Source organism: Xiphophorus hellerii, chromosome 19, assembly GCF_003331165.1.
Source record: "Xiphophorus hellerii strain 12219 chromosome 19, Xiphophorus_hellerii-4.1, whole genome shotgun sequence".
Classification (NCBI taxonomy): domain Eukaryota; kingdom Metazoa; phylum Chordata; class Actinopteri; order Cyprinodontiformes; family Poeciliidae; genus Xiphophorus; species Xiphophorus hellerii.
The window spans coordinates 14,831,878-14,846,006 of record NC_045690.1 but is presented as its reverse complement, the minus strand read 5'-3'; the positions used below and the strand labels follow the sequence as shown (position 1 = coordinate 14,846,006).

General features: G+C 40.7%; 2 protein-coding genes across 2 annotated transcripts; one reads left to right on the top strand and one right to left on the bottom strand.

Annotated features, from left to right (window-relative positions):
• The first annotated feature begins 348 nt into the window (after positions 1–348).
• Positions 349–8,263, top strand: fosl2 (FOS like 2, AP-1 transcription factor subunit). Its single transcript, XM_032546945.1, has 4 exons — positions 349–982; positions 3,223–3,474; positions 3,566–3,673; positions 5,670–8,263. The coding sequence occupies exons 1-4, from the start codon at positions 854–856 to the stop codon at positions 6,231–6,233; spliced, it is 1,053 nt and encodes a 350-aa protein (XP_032402836.1). The 5' UTR covers positions 349–853; the 3' UTR covers positions 6,234–8,263.
• Positions 8,264–11,886: 3,623 nt separating this feature from the next.
• On the bottom strand, positions 11,887–14,059 carry LOC116709447 (potassium voltage-gated channel subfamily S member 3-like). Its single transcript, XM_032547980.1, has one exon. The coding sequence runs from the start codon at positions 13,363–13,365 to the stop codon at positions 12,010–12,012; it is 1,356 nt and encodes a 451-aa protein (XP_032403871.1). The 5' UTR covers positions 13,366–14,059; the 3' UTR covers positions 11,887–12,009.
• Positions 14,060–14,129: the final 70 nt, after the last annotated feature.

The following is a 14,129-nucleotide window of genomic DNA, read 5'->3' as shown; positions in this document are numbered from 1 at the left end:
TTTTTTACCAAGGAAACCCACACGCGCTCGCTGACGCAACTGCCCATTTTAGGAAACATGCGTCAATGGGCCGAAGAAAGTGAGACAAAACCGGTGAAGTCCACAGCGGGATGGCTGACGTCCACCGATACCAAAAAAAAGAAAAAAAAGAAAAAAAACAGAAAGCCCGCTTTAACTGTAAACCGCGTTTCGGATCTTTAGTCTCTGGTGTCCACCGGGGGAGAAACGAGCTCTGCTCTCTCTTTGCTGTGATCCACAACACAAGAGGAGCGGACCCCTCCCCCTGCTGGATGTTTGCAACGCCCCGCCGTGACGTCGGACGTTTCGTTGGTGTTGAAAAGCCGTCGCGCTTCTTCTTAGTGCCATTGAAGTGACTCATCTCTAGGAAGTGGGGTGAAAAGGGAAAGAAAAAAAAAAGTTCGAGGTGTTCCGTGAGCGACAGAGAGAGCTCAGAGCAGAGTAAGTAGGCAAGGCGGCGGAAAATATTCAGAAGATTAAAAACCTGCCTGAGTCACACTGACTGTTGACTTCAGGCTGAAGTTTGCGCACCTGAGAGGATCTCTGATAGCCTAGTCTACCTGAAAGCACAATAGAAAATACTTTCCTCACAGGGCTGCCTGACACAACCTGCAATATCTGTAAGATGTTGTAGATCAGGTGTCATAATTGCACTTTGATAACTCGTTCTTGGATACCTGAACATCTCCAATCAGAGGATTTTTTTTTTCTTGCTGGTGCCTTTTATTTTTACTGCGGGGGAATTGTGTGTGAGAGAGAAAGGAGGAGAAACAAGAAGAAAAAAAAAAGCTCCAGAGCTTTAACAGTCCCCTGAAATCTTCCTCTTTCCCGGATCATGTACCAGGATTACTCCGGGAACTACGACACCTCGTCCCGCGGCAGCAGCACCTCTCCGGCCCAGCCAGAGTCCTTCACAAGCGGCAGCAGCACGATCGGGAGTCCGATATCTACCTCAAACTACCAGGTGAGACACACGGACCAGCTGCAGGCACAGAAACCTCTAGGAATGCATTTTCTCCCATTACGAGTTTGTAGACAACAAATAGCCATATTAATGAATGAATATGTTTTTAAAATGTTGGAAAATGTGACCAACGCGCATGTTTACCGGCGAAAAATCTGGATTTTACGCACGCAGACAAAGCATTCATTATTTAGCACAGAGCGCTTCATACGATTTGGTTGCTGTTCAGTTCAAACTGCCATGGATTCAAGCCTATGATTTCCAGCTGACATGCAGTCCTGTCTGTCTGTAAATCTGTGGCCTTCTTTGTGTCGTCCAGCTGGTTTGAGATACATTTTTTTTTTTTTTTACGCATTTTAACCCCGAAGAACCGACAGACTGAGCTGATCGGAGATAAAGCGTGTTCTGGATGCAACAGGCATGTGTGGAGCCGGGTGAAATTCACGCAAACACGCTCTTCAGAAGTAGCGCCTTTTTTTTTTCTTTTCTTTTCTTTTTTTTCTCAGCTGATTGTGATTGCGGCTCATCAAATATTGGAGAAATATTCTATTATTATATTTATGTACCAGACCGTCTGATTGGATGCGACGGGCTCTCCGGCCGCACATGGCACATTTCCTCCAGCGGGAAGCAGCTCGCACGGATAGAGCGATCAAACGCCTGCATAACGCTTCCTTGCTGAGGAAATGCCATCCATTGAGGCGTTTAGAAAACAAAGACAACGGGATCTGAATATTAGCTCAAACTGCAGCGTGCTTGAATGCTTCGGAATATATGTAAAAATAAATCCAGGACCAGGCATGTTATTTCCCCACACCCCTGTCTTAACGTCTGCTGCACTTCTGTGGAAAAGTGGCGTCAGGCTCACGCAACCTTACAGTAAACGACTTTTGGCCCGCATCTATCAGCCTGTAATCACTCAGTGCCAGTTTTCCATTACATGACCTCCTGTTTCTCTGTTTATTGGAGCAATAGAATATTTTATCACGCCTCTAGCATTTCATATAACGACTCCCAAGGAATGTCTGCGCCTCTGCCTCAGCGAGTTTATCCATCCATGCTTGTTTTATTACTTAACAGGAATTCTTTTTTATTCTCCTTGCCATGTTTCTGGATAAGAATTCGCGGCTTGTTCGAGCTGGCCGCTTCCCCCTGTCTTACTGGAACTGAGCTCGGTTCACACGTGCTGGACAAATCCCATACACAGTGAGTCACTGTGATAAACAAAGTTCCAATAGACTGCCGGGATATCCGACGGAAAGTCGGGAATAAGTGGAGGGGGGAAGGCGCGGGGAGCCCGGGACGCGCGTAAATTACGCGCAGCTGACACGTCCTCCATCTGTGGAGGAGCAGCGATCTGCTCAGAAAAGTGTTTATTCAATGTAGAGACAGCCGACGAAACCCCTGCTGCTTCTTCTTCAGTTGGATTTTATTGTGAAACAGGGTCGAACTCAGAAAACTTTGTAAAGGATTAAAATTACTATCTTGGTGTAATAAACCATCACAGAAAAAAAAAGAAATGTGTGGGTTTTAGTATGCTGCTGTTACATGTTATATTGGAAGGATGCTCAAAAGTTGAATATTAAAAGGGCCATGATAAATCAAAAATAAATGAGCAAATAATAAAAACTTTTTTTAAATCTAGTTGACAACCCGTTCCTTTCTTGAATTCCTGTTCATAAAGAAAGATATTCTTTGGAGTGTTTGGTTTGGGGTGGACTTTACCCTCTCTGGATCATTACCCTCTCTGGATGCCCTTGGAGATGCAACTGTGGATATGAAAATAAAAAGAAATGAAACTGGCGCCTGTTTTAGGTTTAAAGTTTTCCACAAATTAATGTTTTCTACAGTTTCCAGATGGGTAGCAAACCGACCCGTTTCGCAGAGCAGATTATCACCGTTGGTCTCATTCTGCGTTTTGTAGAACAATGAGATGTGCCGGACACCTTTGGGCTTTCCCACATGATTCACTGCATGTGTCACCGTTCCACTCTGGGGGTTACAGTCGACATGGATTGAATCATTACTATAAGCCTTTAAACAGGGGGCGCCATGTGTGAATTTAATAATGGTGGGAGGCGTTGGACGCAACACCCATGTTGGTGCTTCCAGCAAATTTATGCACTGAGATGCTCAGAGGATTAAGAGGCGAAGACGAGTTTTGGCCAAACATGGTGACTGTTTTTCAACCCGTTCATCGCTCTTTTTTCTCTGTTCTCTTTTGTTTTTATTTTTTCCAGAAGTACAGGGTTGACATGCCTGGCTCCAACAGTGCCTTCATCCCTACAATCAATGCAATCACAACCAGCCAAGACCTGCAGTGGATGGTGCAGCCGACCGTCATCACCTCCATGTCCAACCCGTACTCCCGCTCCCACCCGTATGGACATCACCTGACCAACGGGCCGAGCCTGCTGCCGCACAACACACTGGCCCGGCCCGGGGTCATCCGCTCCACTGGCGACCTCAGACGGCGCAAGAGGGAGGAACAGGTGAGGAGTCTGAGAGTTTTATATCACAGTCACCCTGCCTATTGATCCAACAGCTCATTTAACGTGCCTTTTTCTTCTCTTCTGCACGCAGCTGACCCCGGAGGAAGAGGAGAAGCGGAGGGTGAGACGGGAGAGGAACAAGCTGGCCGCAGCCAAATGTAGAAACCGCAGGCGGGAGCTGACGGAGATGCTGCAGGGGGTGAGCATCACGTCCAACTGATCAGTGCGCAGGTTATTTGCGAAGACGTGCAATCCGGGAGTTCTGATGAAAGCCTGAACTCCACTCCTGCTTTTGCAACCTCGCCGGACTGGTTTGACTCTTTAAGTGCTGGCTCTGACTGAAGAGATGACAGGCGTTGAAAAGCTTTTTGTCTCGGGCGGCTGCAGACAGAGGTTGGGCTGTCTCGTAGGCAGACAGTAACGGCATCTAAATGGACTAATTAGTGGAATAAAAGAGAGGCTGAGTTTGTCAGACCATTAAAGAGGAAGACAACCTGGAGTAGTGGATCTGGCTGTAGGCAAAATTTTAAACGTCATACACCAAAAATCAAAAACCATCACAACAGATTATTATTTTTTTTTTTAATGATCCAAAAGTAGAAGCTTTCCAGTGACATTTAGCTGCAATGTTTACTTTAAGACTCACGTCAGACCTTACGAATGACTTCCTGATACCTTTGCCCATGAGTCAAAGTTCTCAGACAGCATGTCGGCTTTATCGCTGTCGGTTTGACGTCCCACAGTAATTTCCTCCTTTCTTTTTCTTTTGATTTGACACGTCTGTGTAAAATGGCCAAACGAAATGGCATCCTCTAGAGACACGAGCAACACACAGTCATTAGGCGACGCTTAAATTCAGACAGCCGGGTTACAGGTTGCATGGTGTTGGTCCCGAGGTCTCCTGACAAAAATCAACAAAAACAGAAGCGGATGAACACTGCCCTCTTTTGGTGTTTTAGGAAGTGACAGAAACGTTCTGGAGGCTCTGCTGAACGAATTAATGGACTTGGTACAGATTAATGGTCGTTTTGTTTCCAAATCTCTGAACAGAAGACGGTCTGCTGTGTGCGGCGTATTACGCCCTTCACTCTCAGGCATTTCTGTATGATTACTGTCAGATTCAGACAGAAATAACTGCAGAAATTCTGCTTAGAAATCGACTGTGGCTCATTGCCGAAGCGAGTGAAACAAATCAAAAGAAGATGCAAAAAAAGAAGAAAAAAAAGGAGAACAAATATGGCAGGTCTATAAATTTCCCAAAAGAAATACAACACTAAAAAAATATAAGGAAATAGATAAGTTAAACAACTTAATACCACCAAAATAAAAATGGTCTTGTGAAAAAAATTTAAATTAAAAGAATGAAACCTAATTGTTTTTAGTATCTTAATAAATAAATGTCTGAATGAAAGAACATTAAATGTAAGAAAAAAAACCATACAACTAAAGAAAAAATATTTTTAAAAATAAAAACAGAAATATATACATGAGTAATAGAATAAATAATATGGAAAGGGAAAAATTAAAAATATAAACCAAAGAAAAAATCAGAAGTAAATGTACTGATTAACAATAAATAATTATGTTTTCATAAAATATGTGTAAAAATAAATAAATATCAGTGTAGCAATAAGACAGACAAAATAAATAGAATGGAATCTGGAAAATGACAAGAAATCATGCGGCTGGAATATTTTGAAAATGTAAACCGATAAAATATACATATAGAAATATGAAGAACAATATTAAAAAATATGTACATCGATAAATAAAAGGACATTACAGCAACAACAAAAAAAGGAAAAAACCATATACGTAGATCAGAAGAGGAACAAAATATATTACAATGGAAAATATTGCAAAGGAATCTTTAATGAAAAATAAAACTATTAATTTCACAATTAAAAGCCCCAACATAATTATATTATTTGAATATATTATCATATATTTATACATATTAACTATATTAAAATCATTATAATGTAATATTCTTATATCATAATATAATAGTAATGTTATATATTAGCAATAATGATAAAGATGTAAAGAGATATTACTTGATTATCAACACATAAGGATTTAAAAGTTTAACAGTATGTCTAAAAATATATATTATTTACTTCAACGTCTGTCCATCATTTCTCAGACCCGTCGTGCTCTAACATTCCAACTGACGTTGTCTTTCCTCTGAACAGGAGACTGAGAAGCTGGAGGAGGAGAAGGCAGACCTGCAGAAGGAGATCGAGAGCCTGCAGAAGGAGAAAGACAAGCTAGAGTTCATGCTGGTCGCCCACAACCCCGTGTGCAAGCTGCCCGTCGACGAGCGCCATCAGCAGTCCAGCCACCACCAGCAGCAGCAGCAGCAGCAGTGCAACCCGCTGCAGCTCACCATGCGCCCCAGCCTGAACCCGCGTGCACAGATGAACCAGGTGGTGGTGAAGCAGGAGCCCGAGGACATAGAGGAGAATGTGGGCAAGCCTCAGCGCTCTGTCATTAAGCCCATCTGCCTGGGAGGCGGCGGCATCAGCGGTGGGATGTACTGCCCGGACGGAGACAGCCTCAATACGCCGGTGGTGGTGGCGTCCACCCCGGCAGCCACGCCAAACGCCCAAAACCTCATATTCACCTATCCCAACATGATGGAGCCCGAGAGCCCCTCGCCCTCTTCTGAGTCCTGCTCCAAAGCCCACCGGCGCAGCAGCAGCAGCGGCGACCAATCCTCCGACTCCCTCAACTCACCCACGCTCCTGGCGCTCTGAGTCAGCCGGGGCGGGGCGCCGAGGCCCAGCTGGGAAACAAACACTGTGGTTGAAAACAACGAGGACAGACTGCCCCTCCATCCCGAGGCCCTCTGGTCTCGCTAAAGCACATTGAAAAAGTCCAGACCAAGCTGACCGTGTGAGCCGGTTCCCCCTCCTGATGAGAGGCAAGGGAGGTCAAGGAGGGGGAGACCCGTAAGGGCTACGCCGCGTTTCTTCTTCTTCTACTTCTTCAGCGTGAACGTTTTTGTATCCATCAACGTGTGTGCAATCATCCGCCATCCCTTCAGCATTTCAACTGCAGAGTGTTGATTTGTTTACTGACATTTCCGACAAAAAAAGGAAAACACAACCATCCAGAGAGCGACTTGTTAATATATTTTTCTGAAAACACCTAAAAAGCCATGCGGTCAACGCTTGCACTCTGCTGATCAATCTATAACAAATCACCAAGCGAGGTCAGCATTCTGCTGGGATTTCTGCAGAGAGGCCAAGACTCTCATTTTATTTTATTTTTTTCCTCTCAGACTCTTATGACTCAATTCAGGACAGAGTGCACACTTTCTCATGTTATTTCCATCTCTCTCTGTGTATTTATGACCTGTGCTGGTGGAATTTTCTTGTCCTCTCCTTTAAATCTGCAAGGTGACCCGAGGGTGACCTCAGCATTACAGAGAATTTGAGCCATCCAGCTCCTCAATACTTTCTCTTCTTTGCCATAGTGGCTTGAATTTGCAGTAGTAGTGTGTGCTTTTTTTTTTTCTTCCTTGGTGATTCTGTACCTGAACCCTGTTTTTTTTTTTGTTTTTTTGGACAAAGTGTATGTGATTTACATTGATGTCAGGGATTATCTCTCATGTGTTTTAGTAGAACCCCCGTCGTTCGTGACGAGTGACTGTGGCAGAGGTGGTACTTTAAAAAAAAAGAAGAAAAAAAAGATTTAATTTAATTGTTGTGAGTCGTTTTCTGCTCCGACATTTGACAAAAACCCAGAAAAAACAAAAAAACAAAGTTTGAACCTCCTCCGCTTCATTCTCTAAATAAACATCCTTTTGTTCCGCCGCTGCCTTCTCAGGGGCCGCTCGGGTTTCAAAAAGCCAAATCCGTTTTTTCTCGGCACGTGTAAATCCTGTGTTTCATCAGTCCTTGTCTAAAATAGAAGGAGGGATTTTTGGTCAAACTTGAACAAAAGCCACGGTGGTCCAGATTGTCGCCAGCTGCCAAATGATGTCAACCCTGTTTATAGATTTAAATATGTATAGGCTATATGGTGTTTGTAAAGCAGTCACTTTTAGTACAACAAAGATGTTTAAACCCAACTCAGACGGGCTGGTTTCTGGGTGCAGGAGGTACTTTAGACGACGAAGAATAGGATGAAGAAGACTCTCTCTACAGCTGGTCTGACGTGAAAGAGCAAACACTTTGAAGAACTTCTTGTTCATCATTTGTATATGTTAAAGGGAAGTGGGCTTGGGCTATCATGCACTGACAGAACAGCGATATTTTCCATATATTTAGTTTACTCAAAACATTCCATATGAATTTAACGTGACGGGGTTTGAACCCAAACATCCCTTTTCTTTTTCTAATGACAAGAACTTGAGATGATTCTGGATGCAGAGGACTACATTTTAAAGCCAATCCAAGCTGCTGCTATTCGTTTAGAAAGAACTTGTCAGCTGTTTTTGATGTAATTTTAATTTGACTGGCTGTTTTAAATCAACGGGGGTCTTTAATTTGGCTGGACAGCACAAAGGGAGAGATCTGAGAACCAAAACCGCCTAAATGTCTGTATGTCGGAGTGTTCTGGAGCCCCCTCTCCACACACATAGGAAAGCCATTGACTGTAGATGTTCTACTGTATATGTCATCTGCTGTCTGTCGCCTGTTGAACTACAATTTCTTCTTCTTTTTGTTTTCCCAAATGCTTTAACTGTTCAAAATGATTCAAAATGAATAAAAACAGCAATATGTATAGCAGTGTTTGTTAATTTAAAAGAGTAATAATAAAATAATTTTCATCTTGGAAATGTCTGTTTTCATGCTTTCGTTCAGGTCACCGAATGTTGAGATTTAATTTAGGTCCATTACTTTTGCTAATTATGGCAATGTTATAAATACATTTCATATGAGGCACAAAATAAAATCAAAGCTTCCCTCAGCACTTCTATTTTTTACCCTTCTCTGAGGAATACAAACTATATATTTTTTTTTACTTTAATATTGAGTGAAAAATAAAATGCATGCAATTGAAAATATAAAATGCAATAAAAGAAATTTGCAATTAGACAGAAATTAACTTGTTTTCTACATGTAGTAGAAAAAAGTGTATTTCAGCTTGGATTTATTTTGAGTGTGCAAAACAACAGTGTAGATGCTTTCCGTGGTAAAAGACTCAAAATAATCCTGGAGTGTTACAATAGCTGTCCTTGTATCCTGAATAAACATTAGCAATTATACAACATCTTTTAAATTACAGAAACCTTCAGGTAATAAAATTGTCCATAGTAATAAAAGGGGACAGAGAAAACTTTTTTCATGAATAACTACTTAACAGAAAATATGAGAATGTCATCAGCATATACCATGATACAGCAGGTGTCGCAAATGTGCATAAAAACAAAAAGTAAAAAAAGTCCCAGACATTTTGCTCAGACAGTGAATTAATTTGGAAATAATATTTGTCCACATGTGGCTGTGAGCTAAACGGTGTTAAGCCAAGAATATCTATTTGTCCTGAAAATCAACAGGTGTTGTAACTTGGCTGATGCCTCAGCAGTAAATGATGTAAAAATAATCCAGGAGTGGGGAAAGATAATAAGCCCTGATGTCCTGAAGAACAATAAAAAAAAAAAATCCCACACCACTCCACTTCTATATTACTAAAATACAGACATTTTCAAAGACTCACATTGTCATAGGTGTGATAAAACACAGAAAACCATTTTCAAGAACTCAAATAAAATTTTTTAAATCATGACTCAAACTGCTGTAGGATTCCCAGTAAACAGATTCAATGTCATAATATCATCAACATAGATGTTTATATATTATCTGTTATAGGTCTGTGTGACTTAGATGAAGACATCAGATATCTACATAAAGCTGAAAATTTGCCCCAAGAGAGTCCATATTCAGATATATATTTGTCCACATCTTCCTGTGAACTATATTGCATCAACATGACAAAGAAAGAATGACGTATACAGATTTTGACATAAAGACAAAATTATCTTCAAATTTTCAAAATTATTAGAGTAGCTTTAAACTATATCAAAGAAATATTAAAAATATCCATGCAAAATACTAGTTACGCCTAACTTCAGCGTTTCACGTAAAACCTTGATCTTTTTTTGTTAAACTGTAGCAAATCTAGTTCAACTAGATACAATTAAACGTAGTCTGTTTTGGAGAAAAACATAAAAGGCGCCTCAGAAAAAGTTCAGTCACTGTTGTCAAGTTGATCTCAAACTGTTTTTTTCAGGGCCGATAAACGTAAACCAGAAGAACTAATTCTGCCTAAAAGTTTATGTTAAATTTAAATTCTGATATGCGTAGCGTGTATTACTAGCAGTTCAAGACCTTGGATGCAACACCAATTTAGGCTGAAAAGATCAATTTTTGTAATTTTCATAAATTCACAGAATTTATGAAAAATACATAAATTCATATTTAAAATAAAAGATTTTTTTATTTTAAATATGCTTTATTTTGTATTTTAAATATGCTTTAAAATACAAGCACATTTTAAATTTTAGAATTGAATTTAAGTTTGGATTTTTAGTAAAATAGCCACAATAGGTTATCTAGTTCTGATCATGGATCATTTCTATCATGTTATTTCTGGCATAAAGATGAGTTTGTGAAGTTTTATAAATTCAATGATGACAACTAAGCATATTTTAAATTTTACAAGGGAATGTAAGTTTGGATTTTCAGAAAAAATAGCCACGATATGTTCTTCTAATTATGGATTCTTTCTAACTTTCTAATTCTGATTATTTTCTGGTTATTTAGACTAAAAGTTTGGATGAAAATGAACCACCTATGAGAGAGCAGAATCATTTTCGATACAAGATTTTTGTCAAAAGGGTTCAACTTTCTTTGTGTTTCTGTTTCCTGCTAATAGGAATTTTAGTAAAAAGGCTGAGGCTTCTCCTTCTGGGTGCAATGGTAAACAGCTTAGCGTTTGCTGCCCTCAAGTGGAACTGTTGTGGAATTACAACACAAAGAAGAAGGCTTGGCTTTAAAAACAACTACAGGATCACTGCGCTGCACCATTTCTCAGACATGCACGCCTATAATGTTTGTTTTCACTATGATTCAGAAAATCTTTCACCTGCAACACAAAAGAAATGTTCTATTATACAGAATTGAAGAGAGCTTGGTGTGACATTAGTGAGACTATTAAGGTTGTTTCAGACAGAGTTTCATGACTTTAGCTGGGATTTAATGCTACTTTGTAAACAGAAACCCAGATCAACCACGACAATTAAGGTATTCCGATTCTGATGGAATTTAAAAAGTTGAGTTTTTGGGCGTGGTCCTATTGGATCAGGTAGTCAGTCCAAACCTTTACAACTGGATTCTTGAATTTGACTGTACCATTTATACCTTCACAATATTTCCAGGACTTACTTGTTTTTTTCCCCACAACTTACAGATTCCATCCCAGAGACTCTGCGTTCTAAGAACGGACAGAAAACCTTCCAAAACTTCCATCGAACTATCATGAAATGCACACACCACCTACTCCATTATAAGGTGAATTTAAAGTATTTTGACATTTTTGTTTGTTCTAAAACCTAAGACTGAATATACATTTGTAGCTCTTTAATTTAAGTCTGAAACGTAATTTACACAGTACATAGGTTTTATGGCTCTAAATATGTAATAAAGGCAAAAACATCTTTTTAGATTGAACGTTCGATGACCCCTGACCTGGGGAAACTACAACCTAAATGTTTATTGTGGCCTGACAGGGACCGTCACATCACACATAACTGAATAATTACATACAGTACAAACCAAAAGTTTGGACACACCTTCTCATTGAATTCAATGAGAAAGTGTGTCCAAACTTTTGGTCTGCTACTGTATATTTGCATTTGTTTATTTGTCATGAAAGAAAATCCTACCATAAGTGGCTTAGACTCTGGAGGAAAGTGGAGTATCATCTGTGAAAAGGAAGGCAGTATCTCTCTCTGAGGATGCCAATATTTTTTACATCTTCAACTAGTTTCATAAAATTGCAATTTTGCAAAGTTGATCCTTTTACAGCTCTTTTTACATATATATCTACTGGTGGATGTGCTCTTTGTTGTCTTTATTTGCCCTGCAGGTATTCTTCAGCCAGAAAGGATTAATGTAATCAGTTTTTGTACAGGCAGAATGTCTGCATTAGAACCTTCTCGATTCTGAGATGGCTGCTATCCTGCCGACTGTGACTTTCATGCAGAAAAGCAGTGAAATAAAATCAAAGTGAGGCACCGTGTGATTTAAAGTGTGAAGACGTGTCACAGGAGGATGAACTAGATGTCTCTAAGTGCTGATTTAAATATTTATCTGAGCTGAAACCTCAGACTAAGTACTGACAGCTGCACTAAATGCTCTCAGCTGCCACTGAAACAGATTTGGATACAGATCAGTACACTCGCTCCAACAGTGAAGTTGGGATTTTTTTTTTTTTTTGGTTTTTAACAACTTAAAGAATTGTGTGAACTAATGTTCTAAAATTCTAATAAATATTTATGTGAATTTATTTATTCAAGGTGTTCTACCTCAAGCTATATCGTCTCTGCCTCTGATGAAGCTTGGAAAACTTGTTGAAGATGTTAGTTATAGGAAGAGCAACAATAAGCAGCCCACAGACGATGCACAGGGTTCCTATCAGCCTCCCAGCTACAGTAACTGGGATTGTATCACCGTAACCCACAGTGGTCATGCTGATGGTGGCCCACCACCAGCCGACAGGGATGGTCTGCAGCTGTGACTCTTTGGACTCTCTCTCTACGAAGTAAATAAGAGCAGAAAACAGAGAAACCCCCAAAGATAAGAAGAGCAGCAGCTGTCCCATCTCCCTTGAGCTGTGCCTCAGTGTGGAGCCGAGAGAGCGGAGTCCAGCTGAGTGACGGGCCAACTTCAAAACACGAAACACTCGGGTCAGCCTCAAGATTTGTACCACTTTGCCAACATTCTCCAGCTCTTTATTCCCGTCTTTCTTTGTGCTATCACAGATTAAAGTCACATAGAAGGGGAAGATGGACAAAAAGTCGATGATGTTCAGAGCGCTGCTCAAGAACTTCTTGGCTGAAGGAGCAACAACCAAACGAAGAATAAACTCTGCAGAGAACAGAAGGATGCAGATGGTTTCCAGCAGGACTAGCAGTGGGTTTTCTATGCGTTTTTCATCAGAGTCCACCTGATGAAAGTCTGGCATGCTGTTCAAGCACATGGAAACAATGGAAACAACCACAGCACTCACAGACACCACAGCCATCACTTTGGCTGAGGTGGAGTAACTGGGATTCTCAAGTCGAATCCAGATATTCCTGCGAACATTTGCACACCAGGAGCCTTCAAACTCTTCCAGCTCGTCCTCAAAAGCTGAAAGATTCTCAGCTGAGGAGCCTGAGCTTTGGCGGTGCTGATCATCATCCCCCTGATCCAAACATATCTTCTGCATCAGCTCCTGAAATCTGTTGCTGCAACACAAATCCAGGTGGTGCTCCTTGATTCCCCAGTACTCCAGCTCCTGGAAAAATGAGACCATGCACAACCCGTCAACCAGGTGGAGCTTCCCTGTGAGGTAGAAGTTATGAATGGAGCAGAAAAAAATTGGGTTGCGGTCAAAGTAGAACTCATTTTCAGAGGAACAGAAGTCGTCACAGAGCTCCAAAATGGCTGCTCTGGAGGCGCAGTGCAGGAGGCGGGCAAGGCGGGTCTGTGGCAATCTCCTCAGGACAGAGTGAGCCATGCGCTGCCTGAATCCTCCAACATTGATGTTAATGAAGCAGCCATCAGCCTGGTGAAGGACTTTGCCGTACACCATGACGAAGCACCTGCTGCTGTCAGACTCCTTCCTGTTTAGAGCACCTGCAGACCAGAACACAGGTGTTTTGTTGAATGTCATTTATGCACCAAAATAAATAAAATACAGAATACAAAATGGAAAGCTGGTTAAGCAGTCATTTCTACTGAAATAGTGGCAGAGACTGATAGCATTTCTTAAAAGAATATTCTGGACAAATGATTATTATCATCACTAACACTTATAAAAACAAACAAACATCTGTTACAAAGAGACGGCATAATGTCACCTGACCTTGTGTTGTCGAGTGGTTCTGCTCAGTCCGGACTGCAGGAGCATTTGAGCATACAGCAGACTGAAAACTCTGCACAGCTTCTCCCAGGCTGGGAGAAGCTCTCTTAAGATGTTTAAACTTTCATGTGTGATGCATGGACAGGCCATGGCGCTGCAGCTCGTGTGAGATCTCCAAGGATTTTAATATGCTTTGATGTTGGGTCCTGAAATTCTTCCAGAATCGTAAACGTTTAAATGATATTAATGCAACGGCAGAAGGGTAAACATGCAAATCTGCTCCGCTCTTTTTTGAGAAATATTGTTTAGAGTTGATTTCCATACCAGCTAAATTTCACAAGCCACAGATGAAGCAGAATTTTTGAGAATATTGTGTGTTGTAGGGTGTCATTGGGATGAGCAATGTCTGGGTTTTTACTCCTGGATCTAAAACCCTTGTTTCAAATCTCAGAGAAACAAAAGACGATTGAAGAATATTTAACAGAATGAGACAAAAATAATTAATGCATTTCTGGAAAATTGCTTGTCAATCCAAAATTGAGAACTTTTATCATTTATTAAGCAGATTAAGTTAT

Bases quoted from the DNA above. Each gene is read 5' to 3' on its own strand.
- fosl2 (XM_032546945.1), top strand. From the start codon at position 854: ATGTACCAGGATTACTCCGGGAACTACGACACCTCGTCCCGCGGCAGC. The intron at 983-3,222 runs GTGAGACACACG...TATTTTTTCCAG, and splicing joins TATCTACCTCAAACTACCAG to AAGTACAGGGTTGACATGCC. The intron at 3,475-3,565 runs GTGAGGAGTCTG...TTCTGCACGCAG, and splicing joins GGCGCAAGAGGGAGGAACAG to CTGACCCCGGAGGAAGAGGA.
- LOC116709447 (XM_032547980.1), bottom strand. From the start codon at position 13,365: ATGACATTCAACAAAACACCTGTGTTCTGGTCTGCAGGTGCTCTAAAC.